The sequence below is a fragment of the Triplophysa dalaica genome, chromosome 13 (genome assembly GCF_015846415.1).
Source record: "Triplophysa dalaica isolate WHDGS20190420 chromosome 13, ASM1584641v1, whole genome shotgun sequence".
Taxonomy (NCBI): Eukaryota; Metazoa; Chordata; class Actinopteri; order Cypriniformes; family Nemacheilidae; genus Triplophysa; species Triplophysa dalaica.
Window position 1 is genome coordinate 12311777 of NC_079554.1, and position 19351 is coordinate 12331127.

Sequence of the window (19351 nt, forward strand, 5' to 3'; positions counted from 1 at the left end):
ACTTGAAAGAAAGTGAGAGAGGAATAAAAGGTTTCTTTTGTAGGCCAGAAGATTGGAGATCGTGACCTGCTCTGCACAGGGTGGCACGCGAGTAGTTATGGATGCCTGAACACGTTTAAAGAGAAAAAAAGAAGGGAAAAAAGACTGTATGCTTGACATCTGGCAGGGTAGCGTGCTAGATTGGACTTGTTGTTAGTAGGTCAAGACTCGACAGTCGTCTGGAAAATGTCTCTCCTTTTGGCACCCATGAGGCCTGCTTTCACTTTTTTTCACTGACACAATTTTGCAAGCTCATGCAGTAAAACTGAAGGATTCGTCTCTGTACTGTCACAAATGACAAAACTGTGGTTTTGATGCTGAAGTTAAATGTGTCTGGTTTGACATCTCCTTCCTCATATTCGACATTCTGTTTTGGTTCGATAAGCCCATTTGTGTGTCATCTTTTATACAGAATATTAATCTTTGCCAGGGGGAATGTTTTTTAAGCATCCTTCCCATGAACCCTCATGAGTTGCCTTTTAAGGGAATATAAAGCACAAAGAACTCCAACTCCAACAAAGATGCCATTCCATTGAGAGATTCACCACAATCAATACAGCTAAAATAAATACAACGCTTCCAATGTTTGTCCATAGCCTGTATTTTTATAACTTTTCAAAGCAAACCTATTGACCCAAATAATTATCTAATCTAATTTGGTTAGAAACCGCAAAGACATTCGCCTTGGCTTTTTAATCTGATCTTGATTAAACAGGACAGAACAGACCTGGTGCAATACAAATGCCAGAATGTACTATCCATCAGCTTGAAAAGCTATTAAACCCAAATATGTTATAATTATGTGGAAATATCTTGGATTTCAAACCTCACAATGTGGATTGTATGTGTCAAAACTATACAATCGCTTCAGTAATTACGCTTATGCTTACATTGGACTACATTAACACATATTCATATTCATCCAACTAAATGCAACTTTCAGTATTTTACGCTTTAAAGATTATCAGCTTGTTCATTACTGCATTTCCTGAAAATAAAACCCATGATCTTGGTGTTTTAGCATCATGCACATCCAGTTAAAGTGTGATAGAATCTCTTATTAAACTAGTCTTTTATTCAACCTTTCAGGTTAGGATTTGTACCATTCTTATTAACATGACTAAAATTCACTCCAAGAGATTCCATTGATTATGAACATGACTAACTTTAACCACATAGAACAATACAGTCCCACCACTAAAAGGATGACAGCTTAACAGCTCAGATAACACACATTTTTCATAGAATAATAATTATAAGCGCTTTGCCAAAAATACAGAATGAGGAAAACATGTCTGCTTTTAAACCCCTTTGGAATGTCTTGTCCATAGTTGCTATGGTTTACTAAAACTAAGTGTTACTGTAAACACATTGGGTCTCATTCACTAAGCATGCGTATGCACAAATGTGTGCGTGAAACCTGTGTGTGAACGTTTTCACAAACAAATTATGATTCACCAAAACTTTCGTACTAAAATTTATTCTAAATATAAGAAAAAAGATACGAATAGCTGAAATGTCTCTTTCTTTCTCTCTCTCTGTTTTATGGCTGCAGTACTCTACAATACTTTAAAAAACAGAACAGATTTTTTTCAAACTAGACATCATACACTTGTAGACCTTTTTAAAGTTTGAGGTAGAAACACACTCATCAAATCTGCAGCTTGTCACAGACTTTCTGCAACAAGTCCAGATTGAAAATCTGGGCAAAATCTGAGCAAAAGTCTTGTAGTGTATGTTAGCCTTAAGACAAAATGACAAAATGTATGTTTCATTTTAGGATAAGTTATATACTTTAATCATTTAGACATATATTAAATATATATAAAATGATTTCATCACATTGAAAGAGTAAGAAAAACTGCGTTTGACTATAGCTCAAGCTGCGAGGTTTCTCTGAAAACAGTCCTTTTACAGCTGGCTGACGAGAACTCTTTAAACTGCTCGTCTGTATAAAAGGTGTTTTACTGTGTATGAACTGATTTTGAGGACTGCGCACTTGCTAACATTAGGACAAGGTTAAGAACATTTTCATGTTGAAGAGAAGTTCAAATGTGCGTATAAATAAGAAAAATCTACGCAATTATTAGTGAATAAATTTTCACAAACTTCGGGATACAGTAAGTCAGAATAATGAACTGTCATATTCGACAGCGTGTGTCAAAACCAAACTTGTTTTGAACCCAGAGAATTCCTTTATATAAACTGCTGAATGAAGCAGTCAAGCCATGAATCATAGAGCAGAATGCTGTAGAAGTCAAAAGGTATGGGTGAGGCACATTCGAACAGTCATGTTTGTGAGGACTAGCGACCGACTTCGCATTTATTGGACAGTAAGGACACAGTGATAGATTCCTCACCGAACGAACAGACAATTCACTCTTTCCTAACCTCACTTCTGCTCTCCTCTCACTCATAACTTGCTTGCGATTACTCAAAAGCTCTACTGTACAAATGGGGGAAAATGTCATCAACACTCCACACACTTTTGTGTTGCTGCTACCTGCATGACTGTTTGCTAAACTTAGAATTCCATATTGGGCAAAATGAACTCCTTGGATAATTCTGGTAAATGCGTGAATATAAATGTAAAACTTAAACTGCAAGTCTGTGCATTAGTATTTATTAGTTCAGTAGGGTGTGATGTTGTGCAGTCAATTTGTCTATTGTTGCTGTTTGCATGTTAAAGTTGGCAGATGTGATGTTATGCCATATTCCAACCTTCAGAGTGTTTTTATGTCAGGTACTTTAAGGATGCATCTGCATGCTGTGTTTGTGGAGTGGTGTCTGTGTGTTTTTGTGTGTAACCGGTCTGCTATTTCAGCAGCCTGTTTTTGGGGGAAGAACATTCTTGCACTGCTTGTGTTGGCACCTAAGTTTTGTCCTGTACTGGTCAGATGAATTAAAGCTTTTCATGGGCTCTGCCACAGACATCCACCCAATTCGCTAAACACAAACTGGAATGCAAACGACACAAATGTACAATAAATTAAGCTTCACCAAGAGCAATTATATAACACCTGGATGCACCATGACATATTCAATGGCTAACCTGAATACAAATTGTAGGGATATTTCACCTTAAAGTGAATTCTGTCATCATTTACTCATTCTCATCTCAAACCTGACTTTCTTTCTTCTGCAGAACACAAAAGAAGATATTTTGAAAAATATTGGTAAACAAACATTATTAGACCCCATTGACTTACATTATAAGGACACAAAACCATGAGACATTTCTCGAATGATCTATTTTTTTGTTCCGCAGAAGGGTCCTATACAGGTTTGGAATGACATGACAGCATAAAATTTTTGAGTGAACTATTCCATTAAGTTAAAAGTTGTCCCTGGAGTAAAAAAAACAACAGCTGGAGTTTGGCCCAAAGTTTGGGCATTGGTTTTCCCAACCAATGGCAGACAGAAATGTTGGGAAAAGACCTGTTTACAATTCCACTTTGTGACGTAAGTGGAGAAAAAATGACAAAGTCCAGCTTTAAATACTAAACTCTCAATTAATTGACTTTATTTGGCCGGTCGGTGAGTCTTGTACTTTCCATAGCCAGCCCATCCTTGAACCCAGTCAGCCCCTATTTTTAAGTCTTGCTGTATTTGGGACAAATAAAGCACAGAGTAAATTTACTGGTACAACCCATCTTGGTTCTCACTCACAGATCTCAGTCCACATTTACTCTTCGGTCTCATTACGGGTGTCTAAATACACACAGCTTCAAAAGGCATGCAAGGACAAAGTCGTCCTATTTGTTTAAGGTTTGGCGAGTAGTCTGCAAACAGCAGATCTCTCGGAGAAAGTTGAAAATATGGAGGCACATCTATAGAATGTTCTTGTAAGTGCGCTTTGGGGGTGGGAGGGGACACATTCTTTGGCGTTGTCTGGTGAAACAGTAATGTTGGCGTTGGTCTGGCGGAACGAGGTGTTGAGGGGCCTGTATTTGAATCATTGCTCTTTGTCGTGACATTGTTCAAACCACAATCCGGATTCAGGAGAACGGGGGATTCAATAAACTGAGTAATGCCAGTCAAACCATATGGAAAATCAGTCAGTGTGATTGGTGGATTGCACAAATTTGCCCTGGTTAACAACTGTTACTGTGGAGACTTTGCTATAAATATTACAAGGAGACATATTCTGTATCACTCCCTTAAAAAATGTTCTGTTCTTGTCAAAAGCATAGGCCTATCTTGACTACCAGGCGTATCCTGAGTACCATATAGTTTTTGTTTATTTCGGGACACACACACCACCACCAAACGTGTGCCAAAAAGCTTTAAACTAAAATGGTAAGAATTAAGTTCAACACCTTTTTCAGTTACGACATGTCTTTTGTTATGAATTGAAATTGTTAAAGAGGACGGAAATTAAATACTTATAAAAATATAAATGCAACAAAATCATAATTTAACATCATAACTTTCTATAAACAACATGCTTTTATTTTACAGTATTCAATTTCTTGTATTGTTGCAAAGCAGCTTTATATACATATACACTTAAGTAGAGTAATGCCCTTATATAAAACATGGCACATACTCACGTTGCAATTTTTGTAATACCGTAGTAAAAAAATTGCTTTTTAAATATCTTTGTTCTGTTAAACACAAAAGAAGACATTTTGAAGAATGTAGGAAAGTAAATGCCATTAAAGCAAACAGTTCTGTGCCAAGAACTGTTTTGGTTACAAGTATTCTTCCAAATATCTTTCTCTGCATTCATTAGAACAAAGAAATGTATACAGATTGGAACAACTCCAGGATGCATAACTGATCACAGAATTTTTGTTTTTGGGTGAACTGTCCCTTTAAACTGAACTACTTAGGCCTACTGTAGTTCTTTCTTGCACGTTTAGTCTATAGAGTTCTTGAAACAAAATTTATTTGGCACTATTCAGTTTATTGGCTACCGCCAGCAAGGAAAATAAAATCGGAGATTCTCAAGATTTGATTTAAACCTAATGCTTCAATATGTCAGACGGTAACATAAGATAACTTTAAAACAGGCCCAGCTGAAATTTAACTGATCTGCACATTTCCCAGTTTCCTCACTCAGATCAAACCTTTCAACAAATCAACCACTGTTTCCCACCACATTCCATCCTTTAACTTTCAAACAAAACGACACTCAATCCTTGATCGCTTACTGCCGCAAACTCCCGCAACCCAACCGGTCCATCAGGCCCCTTTACTTTCCTCATAAATCAACTAACCCTTTCTTAGGGACTCAATTTCCACATTTTTGTCCACTGGCTCTCACGCTAACCTAAATGATCTAATGAGTGGTGTGGGTTTGTGCTTTGAGACATGTGATGTTGTCTGGTGGGCTCGGGCCAGTCTGGACTTTGAATCAGTTCTGTCTGGCCCAGCCGCACCATTTCAAAGGGGCCAGAACTGCGGCCCGTGACCACCATTAACGTTTGCCGTGTCTGCCACATGTGGTATTTAAACTGAGGCTGTGGGAGGCTGGGTTTGAAGTTTCAAAGTGCGGAACATTTTCTTTTAACGGCCCGCCAGAAGCCAATTATAGAGGCAGCGGCGTTAGATGGTGTGGCGGATCGAGGGGTAAATAATCTTTCTCTGAGTTTATTTTATGGTTCTTCCTTTATAGCTGCTTGAGTCTTTTGATGATGCGACTTTTTACACTTTAAGTTGAGCCTCTAGTCTAATTTCTGTCATTACATTAAAATCTTTCATGCGGTAAAGCTTGATCAAGTAAAAAAAGCTAAAGGATATGCAGCTCGAGAATATAATCATAACTTGTTACTTGCGAGCATCTACTTCTTACGCTGACATGAGCTTTTATTCCTTTAACACTTATTTTATTCTCTTTTAGTTCATTGATGAAATAAATTATGGAATGAAAAAAGGGCTTGTCCCATTTTGAACATGATTAATGTTTAACTGGAAACGTTCAAGGTATGAAGCATGAATTTTATTTCTGCCATATAGCATATCTGAATTCCAGCGGTGCGCATACCATAGGACAGATTGGAAAAGTTTTGTGCCATTTTCACAAACATAATGTGAGTATTTATTATTGAGGCCTGAATCTTCAACACATGTGAACCTGTTGACCTTGTTATACTCTCTATGTTAAAAATGTATTTCTATCGCACAATGTATAGTAATCATTACGAATTTTCATAAGAAACACCCAAAATAGCAGCACATTTGCCAAATGCTGACCCACCCGAAAACTTCAGCGACGATGACATCATAATGCACAAGATGGGCAGAGAGGGAAGCTAATGATGTAACTAGAGAAGAACTAAGAAATTGTACCAAAGGAACGGCGGGCAAATCCCATAAGGAATGCTCTACTGAATCCCATAGGAATGCAGCCGCAAAAACGTCTGCCTCACAACAAGCGAGGAAACGAAGGCATCCCAGAACGCCACCTCACAAACCAGACGGAGGAAACCCTGACTTGAAAAAAAACACAACATGGGATTTCCAAGCGTTTAGACATAAAAATACGTCCAGCTCAGAGAACGGTGGCATTACGCCATGCGCTCCTCTTTAATTGGGCTTATTATTATCACGAGCGAAATCTAGGAAATATTCAAATGTATTATAATACATCAGTACTCATCCAAATGCTCTCCTATTTGGAAGTCGTTTTGTACTGTCTGCTAAATATATTAATGTACTGTCGATGAAATCGGTCTATGTACTGTATTTTATGCGGTTTAATGTGCAATTCTAAGAACATCTGTTTACGGTTAAATGGCCCAATTGTGTTTTTGTTGGATGATATTGTAGCACCTGCGTAAGGAAATTGTTTACTTGCGTACTCTGAAGCACATTGCCATATTTCCAGCTTGGTTATACATGAGGAAATAATAATGCTTGTAACTACCGATTTGTTTTTAGGGCTGTGCAGAAGTGGATGGCGAGTCAGACAGCCTTCGCCACATTTCATGAGCAATATTACGGAATAGGAAGAAAAGGAAACCATTAACTTGTCAAGTAGGCCTACTGCATACTGTAAAAAATAAGTTAAATCTCATTGCATTTTAAAAAATGTAATTGACTTAAGTTAAAGTCTCGAAAATTTCACAAATGCCTTTTGAAGAGACCATAGCTACAAGTGATACATTAATGAAGCCTCAGATGATCCAGTTGAAGATTTAGATGAAACAAATCAATGTAAATGTTGAGTTACGCTGTGATTTTTAACAGTGTCCTTTATACTAAGATAGGTACTCTATCAACATTTCAAACTCAAATATTTTATAACACGATAAAGCACCGCAATATTTTTTGTTCTTTGGGAAGCCCCAGACAGTCTTTAGACTAGACAACAAACCCATCCAAACAAAGATTTGGTCTTCGGTTTGGGTTAAAATACCAATACTATATACTGAAGCATATTTTGCTTGAACACTGGAAACCTGAGCGCTCAAATTAACTGGTCTGGGATCCGTCCAGACAGAATGAAAATGGGATTCTGGAATAGCACAGTGATGGAAAATCGCTCCTGGCAGGCAGGAAAGTATTTGGGCTTTGTTGGCTTTTGCCTAGAGAACAATAAACAGCCTGCAAATTATGACCAGAACACCCGCCTGCGTTCGAACCCTGACCCTGTCCACTTTTGACGAAAGTGAAATGCACGTCACATAATAACATAAAGCGGGCCCTTCTGTCGACAGGATTTTATTTCGCCCATGCCTAAGGTCTTTTCCATTACATCATTAGATAATGACCTCTGACCTGTCTCAGCGGTTGCTACACACATACCCAGTAAGCTTGCCAAATTCGTTCCTCCCTCTCACCTCAAAGCTTTCAAAATCAAGTCATTACAATCACTTTTTTTCCCAAACTGTTCTCAGTTCACCATTCTTAAAACATTCTTTCAGTACATTTTCCCCTCCCAGCTGTTTTATGACACTGTCAGCTTTCCTCTCATGCTCTTTTTAGAACACCATGCCAGCTTGAATAAACTCTATGAGGGGGGTACAGATACGCTCCTGTTCAAAGATCTGGCGAAAAGCTGTTTCTGGAATAGTTACCCTGTCGGAGCTAAAGTTTCGGTCTTCGTCCTTCTCGGGGGGTAGTAAGCGTGACATTAAAGTTTAGCAGAGCTGAAAGTATTTATTTCTGCTTCATTGAGGCAGGAATGCAGCCGCAGGCACTTAAAGAGCTTAGCGCAGACTACTAAGGTAAGAACGCGATTCTTGCGCACACCTGATTTGCGCCACACACAGAGCTGTGTTTATTTAACCGCCAGACTGTAGGCACGGTTCATCCTGCGAGGCCACGAAAATCTCGTGCAAGGACACACTGTTAATGACTGACGGTGTGTGAGGCTAAATGTGTTTACATGCATAATCTGACAGAGTTACAGTACACAGCTCAACCTTTCATTGTGTAAGATCACAAAATAGTCACAAAGATCATGAATAGTTCACGCTGCATGTGAACCTTCTTTCAGAACATACTTTACTCAAACACGAACAATGAATGCTTGACCAAAACATTACAACGGTACATCCTTGGTTGATCAGATAGTATTTACATTGTACTATAAATGCAAAAGTGTTCAATTAACTTGATGTCAGATTTAACTAACTTGCCCATGAACGCATACAGTAGATGGTCCTTAAAGGAATAGTTCACCCAAAATATGAGGATTTTCTCATATTACTGTAATCCTCATGCCATCCCAGATGTATATGACTTCCTTTCTTCTAATGAAAACAAACAAATTTGATAAATGAAAATATTGTCATGTTATCTGCTCATGTGGGGCTCAAAATCAGGAAGCTACAGATAGGAAACTTTAAAGAAAATACGTCCTATATACATGGCAATACATCTCATTGGTTTTTGCATGTCTTGTGCCAAAACGTGGGAACAACTGAGATTTTGCGTTATTGATGTCGCTTTAACACACAAAAAGGTATTAAAGGTATTATTAGTACCTCAGTGGTAAATGGTACCAAGTGTTTAGTATACATGCAGTCTCTGTACCGAAATGGTATATATTAGGGCGTTTTTAAAGGGCATCAACCCAGTGTGTGCCGACTGATAGTGTATTTATTATATGTCAAAGCTATAGAGAAACAAGTCACCCTTTCTACAATCGTTGTTATACTCATTGATATTTGGTTGTAGGTCACGTTAGTCCTACTCTCTACTGTAACCTCAACAGTTTTTTGTCATTCAAAAGTCGTCCGTATGGGGAGGGCTCGACCTGAATGAGAAGTTGTTGACAGACAGAGCTCATTACAATCCTGCACACCGGCAATGCCGTTTCCAGACCAGCTGGAAGGAGCTCGGACAACAGAATGAGTTAGGGGGAGAAGTGGAGGGGTGTGTGCAATAGAGCCTGGAGTGAAGATTCCCATATAAGGCAAGTCTTCCTCTGAGACTGTGCATGTAGTAACAGTATGTCTGCTGGCAGAGGGATAACATTCCTTCACCTCCCGTTTCTTCTCTGGGAGTTTTTCATTTCCGATTCGCCGGTTGGCAAGAGGCAGTGCTCCCTTTCATAAGAGCGTGGAGGGGAGTCTGGGGATGCTTTTTTTTTAACGAAAATATACAAACGCTGAAGTCTAGCCACTTTCCTGCTCTTCTGTCTGCTCTCTGTCTGAAAGCGCAAAATAGAAACTCACTTATTAGCCAGGTAAAAGCAAAGATATACAGAAACACAGCACGATTAAAGCGACAAATCAGATCCAGAACACAGTGTTCTTATGTTGGGCTAAAATTGAAGAAAAGAAGCAGATTTAAAGGGATAGTTCACCCAAAAATAATTTACTCACCCACAGATTGTTCCAAACCTATATAAATGTATTTGTTCTGCAAAACACAAAGGAAGATATTTGGAAAAATGTCAGTAACCGAGTTAATTTCGTCCCCCATTGACTCCCATGGTATTTATTTTCCCTACTATGGCAGTAAATGGGGGTCAAGGTCTGCACGGTTACTGACATTCTTCCAAATGTCTTCCATTGTGTTTGAGAGATCAAATAAATGTATACAGGTTTGGAACAATCTGAGGGTTACTAGAAGATATTTTGAAGAACGTTGGCAACCAAACAACATTGGCCCCCATTGACTTCTATTGTATGGACACAAAACCACTGAACCATTTTTCAAAATATCGTCTTTTGTGTTAAACAGAAGAAAGAGTCAACAACATGAGGTTAAATAAATGATGAAAGATTTTTCATGTTTGGGTCAATCACCGCTTTAAATACATTCAAGATAATGTAAACAACAGTGCACAAATGTACATTACTTCCTGACATAAAAGTGTCTTATCTTAACAATCATATACATTCATTTAAACATTAGATTTGAATTAATAAAGCCCACAGGTCTTTGTTTTGCCATTGTTTAACATCCCCCCTTAACTGATTGTTATCTGCTAAAGATAGACTAATACGTGCGCTATCCCCATCTGTCAGTCATCACTTAGTTATACAGAGAACAAAACAGTAGGAGCCTAAAGCCGGCATAGCTTATTTCATTCGTAAAACATGCAGCCATCTATCTATAAGACAGGTCGGGACACCTGAACCGTCGGGCAAGCGATGCATGAGCAAGGGTATGCCAAGTGTGCACTTTTATTTTGATGTGTGACAGCCCTGGAATGCAGGATGGCAGAGGGTGCAGGTCTAGCGGAGAGGGGAGAGCAGGGGGGCAGGAAACTAGGAAAGAATGCCAGGAATGCCCATGTTTATCCAGCGTTCCATTGAGGTGGAGGCAGTCCACCGCAGCCGGGCATGTATAAAGGAAGCCCTTCTGCTGCTGGAGAATCAGAACGCTCTGAGTCCTCCTGAGAGAAGCAACAGTTGCCTGGCTCAGTCTAAACTTCGTACAGAAGCTAAACTTTAGCTTTCACTCGACGCAGACAGAAGGAATTGGATTCAAGGCTACACAACGAGATCGTGTTGATCAAAATCTGAAGAGGAGACTCAGTTGGATCCTGAAAAAGAGATTTCTTTTTGATATATACTGCTGAAAGACAGAAGAAGAGCTCAATATGATTTCTGGGATGACTTTGAGAGTGGTTTCTCTGCTGTGCCTGACCTTCCTGAGATGGGTAAGTTCTTAACTGCCTTGTTATGATATATGTGTAGTCCTGGAGAATAGGGAAGTCAAAAACTTTGAATGCGATCAGGACAACTTTCAAACTCAGTCAGACAACAATCGCTCTTTGTAGCATAGTCTAAAGCCTTCTGCTCTTTTTACGGCTATTTTAAAAGTGTTCTTAAAATACACACCAAGATTTCCTTCTTCTATAGATCAAAAATTTACAAATGAAGTCCCAGAAGAAAATGTCTAACAATATTATGTCACCTTCCTCAGGCTACAGCTCAGCAGTGTAGTGGACAATGCCAGTGCCCCGATACGCCTCCCCAGTGTCCGCCCGGCGTGAGCCTGGTACTGGACCCCTGTGGATGCTGCCGAGTGTGTGCCAAGCAGTTGGGCGAGCTGTGCACCGAGCGAGACGTCTGTGACATTCACAAAGGCCTTAACTGTGACTACGGCTCACCGAGCGGCCGTCGCATCGGAGTTTGCACAGGTGAGATTGACACACACACGTGGACACAAACTCCAGCTCAGTTCCTAGACTTGTAAGCTATAATGGATTCTCTCTGTCCCACAGCAAGAGAAGGTGCCACCTGTGTGTTTAACGGAATGGTGTATCGCAACGGCGAGTCCTTCCAGAGCAGCTGTAAATACCAGTGCACGTGTCTGGACGGCGCCGTGGGTTGCGTGCCACTTTGCGGGATGGACATCAGACTGCCCAGTCCTGACTGCCCGATGCCAAGAAGAGTGAAGGTGCCAGGGAAGTGTTGCGAGGAGTGGGTTTGCGATTCCCCTCACCAGAACACCTTTGTGGGCTCAGCTCTGGCAGGTAAGCACGTCATGACTGCTCGAAATTATAAGAAGCGATTACATGATTCACACATATACAAACACAGTAATGGTCTCCATTAAGGTGGTTGGAACAAATATGAGTGTGGTGATGTCATACAGTCATTTGAACCATGATGACAGCATAGTACTGAAAGGAATGTGATGACTAATGTCTTGTCTTCCTGTTGTAGCTTACAGAGAGGAGGAAACATACGGGCCTGATCTCTCCATGATGAGAGAGAACTGTCTTGTCCAGACAACAGAATGGAGCGCATGCTCAAAGACATGTGGCTTGGGAATCTCTACCCGCGTCACTAATGACAACCGGGATTGTCGTCTGGAGAAGCAGTCTCGCCTCTGCATGGTTCGCCCCTGCGAGTCACACCTGGAAGAGAAAATTAGGGTGAGCAGCTTACTCATAGTCAAGTGACACTTTACAAAATAATGACCTCATATAGAATACGATGGCTAAATGTCTTTCTGCCTTTTTACAGAAAGGGAAAAAGTGCATCCGTACCCCTCGTCTCTCCAAGCCCATGAAGTTCGAGATTTCCGGCTGCACTACCACCAAGTCCTACAGGCCCAAGTTCTGCGGCGTCTGCACCGACGGTCGCTGCTGCACCCCTCACCGAACCACCACCCTGCCCATGGAGTTCAAGTGCCCAGACGGCCAAGTCATGAAGAAGCAGATGATGTTCATCAAGACCTGCGCATGCCACTACAACTGCCCAGGGGAGAATGACATCTTTGAGTCAATGTATTACAAGAAGATGATCGGCGACATGGCGTAAGACGACGACTACGACTAGTAGTAGAAAACCGTCCTGAGACTGTCCACTTGAATCGAACAGATATCCATCTCATATCTCAGCACACTTGTTTGTCTTTTTAAGGTTTCTTTCATTTTACACGTTTTTTGTGTTTGTGTCTAAGAATATCATGTACATGGACTCAGATCTATATATGTTTATTCATTTTTTATGGTGGATGTCTAAGGCTACTTTGCCTTGAAGTGCGGTTGTAAACAGTGGGCAGGGCTTAAAAAATGACCGGGCTCTGTTCGGACGCCCCTAAAAAATTACTGCACTATAGTCCGACTCTGTGACGCCCAGTGTCACTGACTGGCAGATGACACCATGCCCCTCCCTTAAATGGTGGTGGGCGGATTTAGAATCTGAGAGCGTAAAGATTAAGAAGCGAATGGATGGCAGCTTTTAACGCCAGAAGATAATCGGCTCACCACGCTGAGAGAAGAAGAAAGATGTAGAAAAGAGAAACTCTTGTGTTTAGTTCAGTGTTTCTATGTACCAGCTCACAGTTTGAGCTGAACAGACGTGAAGTTTTGCCAAGAACTACGAAGGTTATAATAGCACTGAGTGTTTGACCGTCTGGCTCTTCCTGTTGGGAGAACGTCAGTACCCCTGTCAAAAAGACTGGATGAATTGTAGCTTCATTCTTTTTTATTACAGTATCTATTTTTAGAAAGCTGTAAATAATGTACATATTTTGTACAGCTTAAGTTAATTTAAAAACAAAGCATTTTTTTGTCTGCCTTATTTTCTTGCTTCACTGTTTTAATGATAGCTTATCGTGTTGACTTGACTGTTCTCGTTACAGTTTGTTCAATATTTTATTGAGAAGTGTTACCAAAAGGTTACATGTTGTCACTTTTGTAGTTTGAAATAAAATATTATATTTTTTATATAAACACTTAAGTCTTTTCAGTCATTTTACACACATACAGCGCATGATGTCAACCACATGTTTTAACAAGGGCCTCTGATGTTCATGCTTAAATTGTGTGAAGCCCATCATCCTCAGGACCACACAGAGAGTCCCATGATATATAGACATAATGTGTACACATAATACTCCATAAGCACTCGTTTCACGTGCTTGTGCATAGCCTTTTCATAACATCACTCGCATTCAACACATACAAGCACGTACTATATATTATTGAATGATACATTTAGTGTACTCTTGGGACAGAGTTAAAAATATTAATACATGGAAAGCAAACCAATCTCACACCATAGGTTTACTCTACACTGAATCAAATTCCAAAGAACGTGTCAGAAACAGTGCCAAACAATAAAACACTTGCTGTTGCTGATAAAACACAAGCCAGATACAGTATGTGTATTGTAAGGGGAAACAAAGATGCGCATTGTTAGAGTTATCTTTAAAGGGATAGTTCAACCAAAAATGAAAATTCTCTCATCGTTTACTCACCTCTGAGTCACCTCTGAGCCGAACTTGTCTTTGTTCTGATTAAAACAAAGAAAGCTATTTGAAATTGATTTGTTTGGTTGAACACAGAGAAAGATATTTGGACAAATGCTTGTAACCAAACAGTTCTTGGCCACCACTGACTGCCATAATAAAATCACTCTGTTGAATACAAAAGATGATATGTTGAACAATGTAGGAAAGCAAACAGTTCTGCATGGGGCACTTTGGACTACCATTGTATTTTTTTCTTACAATGGTAGTCAATGGTGGCCAAGAACTGTTTGGTTACAAGCATTCGTCCAAATATCTTTCTCTGTGTTCAACCAAATAAAATAAATGTATACAGGTTTGAACTTTCCCTTTAATACTGGATTCCTATTATGTCTAATGAGCGCCATCTAGTGCTTCAACTTTTGTAGGAGAAAGAAAAATTGACTTAAACGGCTTGAGGTTGTTACAGCGAGCAGCGCCCTCTGTTGGCCAAAACAAACAAAACACGTTACAGGTGGGACAAGTGCCTTAAAGGGATGGTTCACCCAAAAACAAAGATATTGTTATCATTTACTCCCCTTTGAGTTGTTACAAATTTGTAAACATTTCTTTGTTCTGAGGAACACCGTGAAATATATGTGGAAGAATGCTTGTAACCAAACAGTTCTTTTGTGTCCACATTATTAAAGTCAATGGGGGTCAATGTTGTTTGGTTGCCATTGTTTTTCCAAATATCTTCTCTTTGTTTTTGTCTCACAACAGGACATGGGAGCATTTAGTATAACAAGATGAAGAAGTAGTGTTTTTTCAACCCTCTATGTTTTTTATTAATTTGTTAGCTCAACTTACTATCATGATATAATAGGCCTGAATGCTTTAAATCATCTGCACATTCTACCCTACAGTCTGGTATACATGTGGTAGAGCTTTATTTATATTGTAGCCTACTGCATCACTTTGTAGACAAAAAAAATCAAACCAATCAATGAATCAATGTGTACATCAATTTTATTAATGGTATATTTTGACAGAAACTGTTGTCCAGTCGTCAGTCTAGGTGCCCTTTTGGATGATTATCAAAAGGACGAGAAGGTTTGAAAACTCTGGTCCCGTATCCTCCCTCTTCAGCAATGCCAAATGGTAATTGTGGTATGTTGACATAGCCAGCCAGGAGAATGATGAAATCCTCTTTAAAGTCAGCACTGTTAGGGTCAAAATCTTTATAGTCTGCCTTCAGATCATCATAGAGGGCCCATCCATCAGAGAGAAGTAAACCCACAATGACATGGTTTTGAAATGATTTTCGCGTCATTAATAGAAACTGTAGTTTATAGACCCTAAGAAAAAGTGATTGGGAAGCATTGTGAATAACACACTTTTGTATAGACATCTCTTTACTGTTTTTCTTGTACATGTATGAACAGATTTGTTGCTTCTATACCTGCTGTAGCAATCAAAGATAATCAGACGTGGAAGTGTGTCCTTGCGCCTATTTATATCCACCAAAATTAGCGTAGGTTGGTACTCGTTTATACCCAAGGAACGCACATCTCCGAGGTGTTCAAATGAGCTTCCGAAAACATAAATAAGATTATTAAAAGGGCACATTCATTTTATAATCATTTCTGACATGGATAAATCACTTTAAATAAACATAGCAATATTAAAAATACATATAAAAATTTTCAACATTACCTTATTGTTTTACAGAGAACCTCTTGACAAATACTTGCAGGTGGGCTATTTCTGTCCTCATCAAAATGATATTTGACCAATACAAGTTCATTAAATATGTTTAAATGGTCTGTTGGTTCACTCCAAGCATTTAATTCAAATTGTTCTGTATCAGTGTTGTTCACTTTAGTTATAATTATTTTGGAACTCTTGTACAAAACAATTTGTGCCAAAAACCAACATGCTTTGGCCTCATTATACCTTTTAGCACCTAGAAAAAACATAACTGCTCGCAGTATTTGGTGAGTGCCAAAAAGCGATCTAACCTGATCTGTTTTTAAATAACAACAATATAAGGCCATCAGAATTGAATCAATGACACACATATTAATGAACTTGAATGGGCCATATTGACCATTCGCTGGCAGAGAGATGTTGTTCAGAGGAGTCATGGGCAACCGTTCTGAACTAAAAAGATAAAAAAGAATTTAACCAGAAATTAATGAGGGTGCAATCAGAAACATGTGTTCTTTTAATTTTTGGTTTCTTACCAACCTTTTCTTTTTCCTCTTCTTTACCAGTTTTTCTGCTGTATGGAAAAAGTTGAAATGTAATGTCATATATATGAACAACAATAATGAGAGCTGTAAATTTTACACGTCTGATATAATTTCATACCTTGGTTTAGGAGATGGTTTAACATGGTTTCAGGATCAAATTCGCCAAAACTGTGTAATAGTAGAAACAACAGAATAAATGAAAGGATAATACAGGGGGTTTACAGTAAAAAGTAATGAGAACAGAAAGGAAAATGTTGATATTTCTGGGTCCAAGCCTCCACTTGTTTCAAGTAAAAGAGAACTTGTAAGAGAGGACATCTACACCAGGCAGTGTTTGAGGAAAGCCAGGAAGATCATCAGTGATTCCAGCCACCCAAATCCAAGGCTACTCTTGCTGCCTTCAAGCATCCGGTCCCGCACAAACCAGGGCTGGTTATACTCGACGCAGTCGCTAGTTCGCCTGGGTGCGCGCGCATAATATGACGTCATCGCGGTGTTCGCAAACCACGCGTCTCAACGTAGCTCTCACTCAGTGACATTATAAGTAACTTGTCAATAAAATACCCTTCGGGGGTGGTTATATTGTACTTCTGTGTGCGTGTCGTTGCTTCGCCGTCACAATCTTCAAATTTTAAAGGTTCTTTATGGAATCAAAAGTTTATTCTATGGCATCAAAGAACCTCGTGAAGGACTTTTTTTTACATCCATCTCAGACCTCTTTTCCTCTATTCATATTCTTGACTGCTCCTCCTGTCATGCATATGGTGTGGGAAATGTCCTATTGGGAAAATTTAACTGTGCTGAAATGGAATTTTAACAACTACTCCTAAGCAAATCTTAGAGTGTAAATGGTTCCATTAAGAACCTTTAACATTCGAACAACCTTCACAAAACCTTTCAAAGAAAGTTTATTTGTGGCGAAAAAATGTTCTTCAGATTATAAAAAGGAAAAAGAGAAATGGTTCTTTAGAGAACCCTGGACTGAATGGTATTTTGTGGTACAAAAAATGGTTCTTCTATGGCATCGCTTTGAAGAACCTTTTAAGCACCACTATTTTTAAGAGTGTAGATTCATGAAACTTTGGAATAGTCTACATTGAAATGCACATTGTATGTATCAGTACATCGTAGTTGCTTCAAGGGTTGGAATAGGGAACCTGCCATCACTGAGAGACTGTAGCTAAAGATACTTGCATTGTTTGATTTTGCAAAACAAACACAATTTTCCCCTCAGTGGGTGTTCATATTATTTTGTCCTAACCCATTAGTTAATTAAGTTAATTATAAATTAAAGTGCAATGAACTTACATTATGTCCTTAAAAAAATATATGCATCGGCCAAGAAATCTAAGCTTCGCTTAAAGCACATATCTCAGAGATGTTTATTTTATGTGTGCATTTACATCTGCAATATGTCTCTGAGACGATTCCTGTAAGATGTCATATACAGGTTTAGAAGATGCCTGTAAGATGTTCATGATTTAAACTGTATGTAATGTAAAACTGCTTTTTAAAGACGTTTATTAGATGTTTTCCAAATCTCAGCAGACATCCTACACTATAAACCCAAATGTTCAAAATAATCAGACAGATTAAGTAATGTAAACTTAATTTTATAAAAAAGTTCTATAATGATTATTTTTGATTAACTAGAAGTTTTTACTAAAACTCAAAAAATGATTTACTCCTACTTAATTTAACAAGTTAATTCAACACAATTGGTCAAGAAGGATTTCCAATTCCAAGCATGCTCTGAGTCGGACTGCATAAGTAGTGTAAATAAATAAAAAAGATTTATTTACATGATTTATTTTAGCAAAGTTAAAGACTTGTTAGTGTTTAATGTTCACTTCTCTTAGATATTTAGAAGAGTTTGACATATTTTACAGCTTTGTGGTTACCATTGTTTAGAAGAGAGGTGCATAATTAATTATTAATTCGATTGGGCCAGGTCTGGTGTCTCTTATTAATAAGTGTCTCAAAACTGGCTTTGTTCCTGCTTATCTTAAAGTCGATACGGTCACTCCCCTGCTCAAGAGGCCATCACTGGATTCCAATGACCTAAAACAAATCGGCCAATATCTGTCTTGCCTTTCATTTCAAAGGTTTTGGAGAAAATTGTGCTGAATCAATTACAAAGTTTTCTGTCAAGCAACTGTGTTTATGAGGTTTTTCAATCTGGTTTTAAGTCTGCTCACAGCACTGAGTCTGCTCTTTTGAGAGTGTTAAATGATATTTACCTCTCTACTGATCCGGAGACTCTGTTGTTCTTATTCTTTTAGATTTATCATCCGCCTTCGATACCGTAGACCACTCCTCACTAATATCAAGATTGGAATCTTGGGCAGGTCTAAAAGCTAGGGTTCTGGGATAGTTTCAGTCATACCTGTCTGATAGAGAGTTTTTAGAGAAGTTGGGCGACTTTACCTCTTCTCCTGCACCTGTTGCCTTCCACAAGGCTCGATTTTAGCTCCTTCTCTATTTTCTCTTTACATGCCACCGCTGGGCTCTATTCTTTGTAATCATGGCGTGTCATTTTATTTTTACCCAGATGTTACTCAAATCTATCTACCAATTAAAAGAAACAATTCCACTGCGATTACTTCTCTTGCGAAATGTTTAGAGGAGGTTAAATCATGGCTAGCCCACAATTTCCCTTTTCTTAAATGAAGACAAGACCGAGGTAATTGTTTCCGGTCCCAATGAGAACTCTAAGTGAATAAGTGCTGATTTAGAAAGCTTATCTGTTTTTAGATCCTCACAGGTACGTAACCTATAGGAGTTCTTTTTGACCAGAATTTAAAATTTGATAAACATATCTCTTCTTTTATTGGATCCACTGTCTTTCAGCTCTGCTTATTGTCCAAGATCTAAGAGTTTCTCACACCTAAAACTCTAGAAATGGCTGTCCACGATTTTGTTACTGCAATTCTTTATATTGCGGTATACCTAGCGTCAAATTGCGC

The 19351-nt window shown here is 38.9% G+C and overlaps 2 protein-coding genes across 2 annotated transcripts; one reads left to right on the forward strand and one right to left on the reverse strand.

Annotated features, from left to right (window-relative positions):
- Nucleotides 1-10805: 10805 nt before the first annotated feature.
- On the forward strand, nt 10806-13633 carry ccn2a (cellular communication network factor 2a). The gene is made up of 5 exons (XM_056765357.1): nt 10806-11104; nt 11371-11587; nt 11672-11923; nt 12117-12328; nt 12420-13633. The coding sequence occupies exons 1-5, from the start codon at nt 11045-11047 to the stop codon at nt 12714-12716; spliced, it is 1038 nt and encodes a 345-aa protein (XP_056621335.1). The 5' UTR covers nt 10806-11044; the 3' UTR covers nt 12717-13633.
- A 1508-nt stretch (nt 13634-15141) lies between these two features.
- Nucleotides 15142-16797, reverse strand: LOC130434694 (uncharacterized). Its single transcript, XM_056764989.1, has 5 exons — nt 16504-16797; nt 16381-16414; nt 15847-16293; nt 15593-15721; nt 15142-15488 (listed from the first exon to the last, which is right to left on the reverse strand). Exons 1-5 carry the CDS (start codon nt 16526-16528, stop codon nt 15200-15202), a joined length of 924 nt encoding a protein of 307 aa, XP_056620967.1. The 5' UTR covers nt 16529-16797; the 3' UTR covers nt 15142-15199.
- Nucleotides 16798-19351: the final 2554 nt, after the last annotated feature.

What these genes read in the sequence shown, in the direction of transcription:
- ccn2a (XM_056765357.1), top strand. Translation starts at nt 11,045, where the DNA reads ATGATTTCTGGGATGACTTTGAGAGTGGTTTCTCTGCTGTGCCTGACC. An exon ending in TCGCATCGGAGTTTGCACAG is followed by an intron (nt 11,588 to 11,671) that starts GTGAGATTGACA and finishes TCTGTCCCACAG; the next exon opens with CAAGAGAAGGTGCCACCTGT. An exon ending in ACCTGGAAGAGAAAATTAGG is followed by an intron (nt 12,329 to 12,419) that starts GTGAGCAGCTTA and finishes GCCTTTTTACAG; the next exon opens with AAAGGGAAAAAGTGCATCCG.
- LOC130434694 (XM_056764989.1), bottom strand. Translation starts at nt 16,528, where the DNA reads ATGTTAAACCATCTCCTAAACCAAG. An exon ending in AAACCATCTCCTAAACCAAG is followed by an intron (nt 16,415 to 16,503) that starts GTATGAAATTAT and finishes TTTTCCATACAG; the next exon opens with CAGAAAAACTGGTAAAGAAG. An exon ending in GTTCTCTGTAAAACAATAAG is followed by an intron (nt 15,722 to 15,846) that starts GTAATGTTGAAA and finishes TGTTTTCGGAAG; the next exon opens with CTCATTTGAACACCTCGGAG.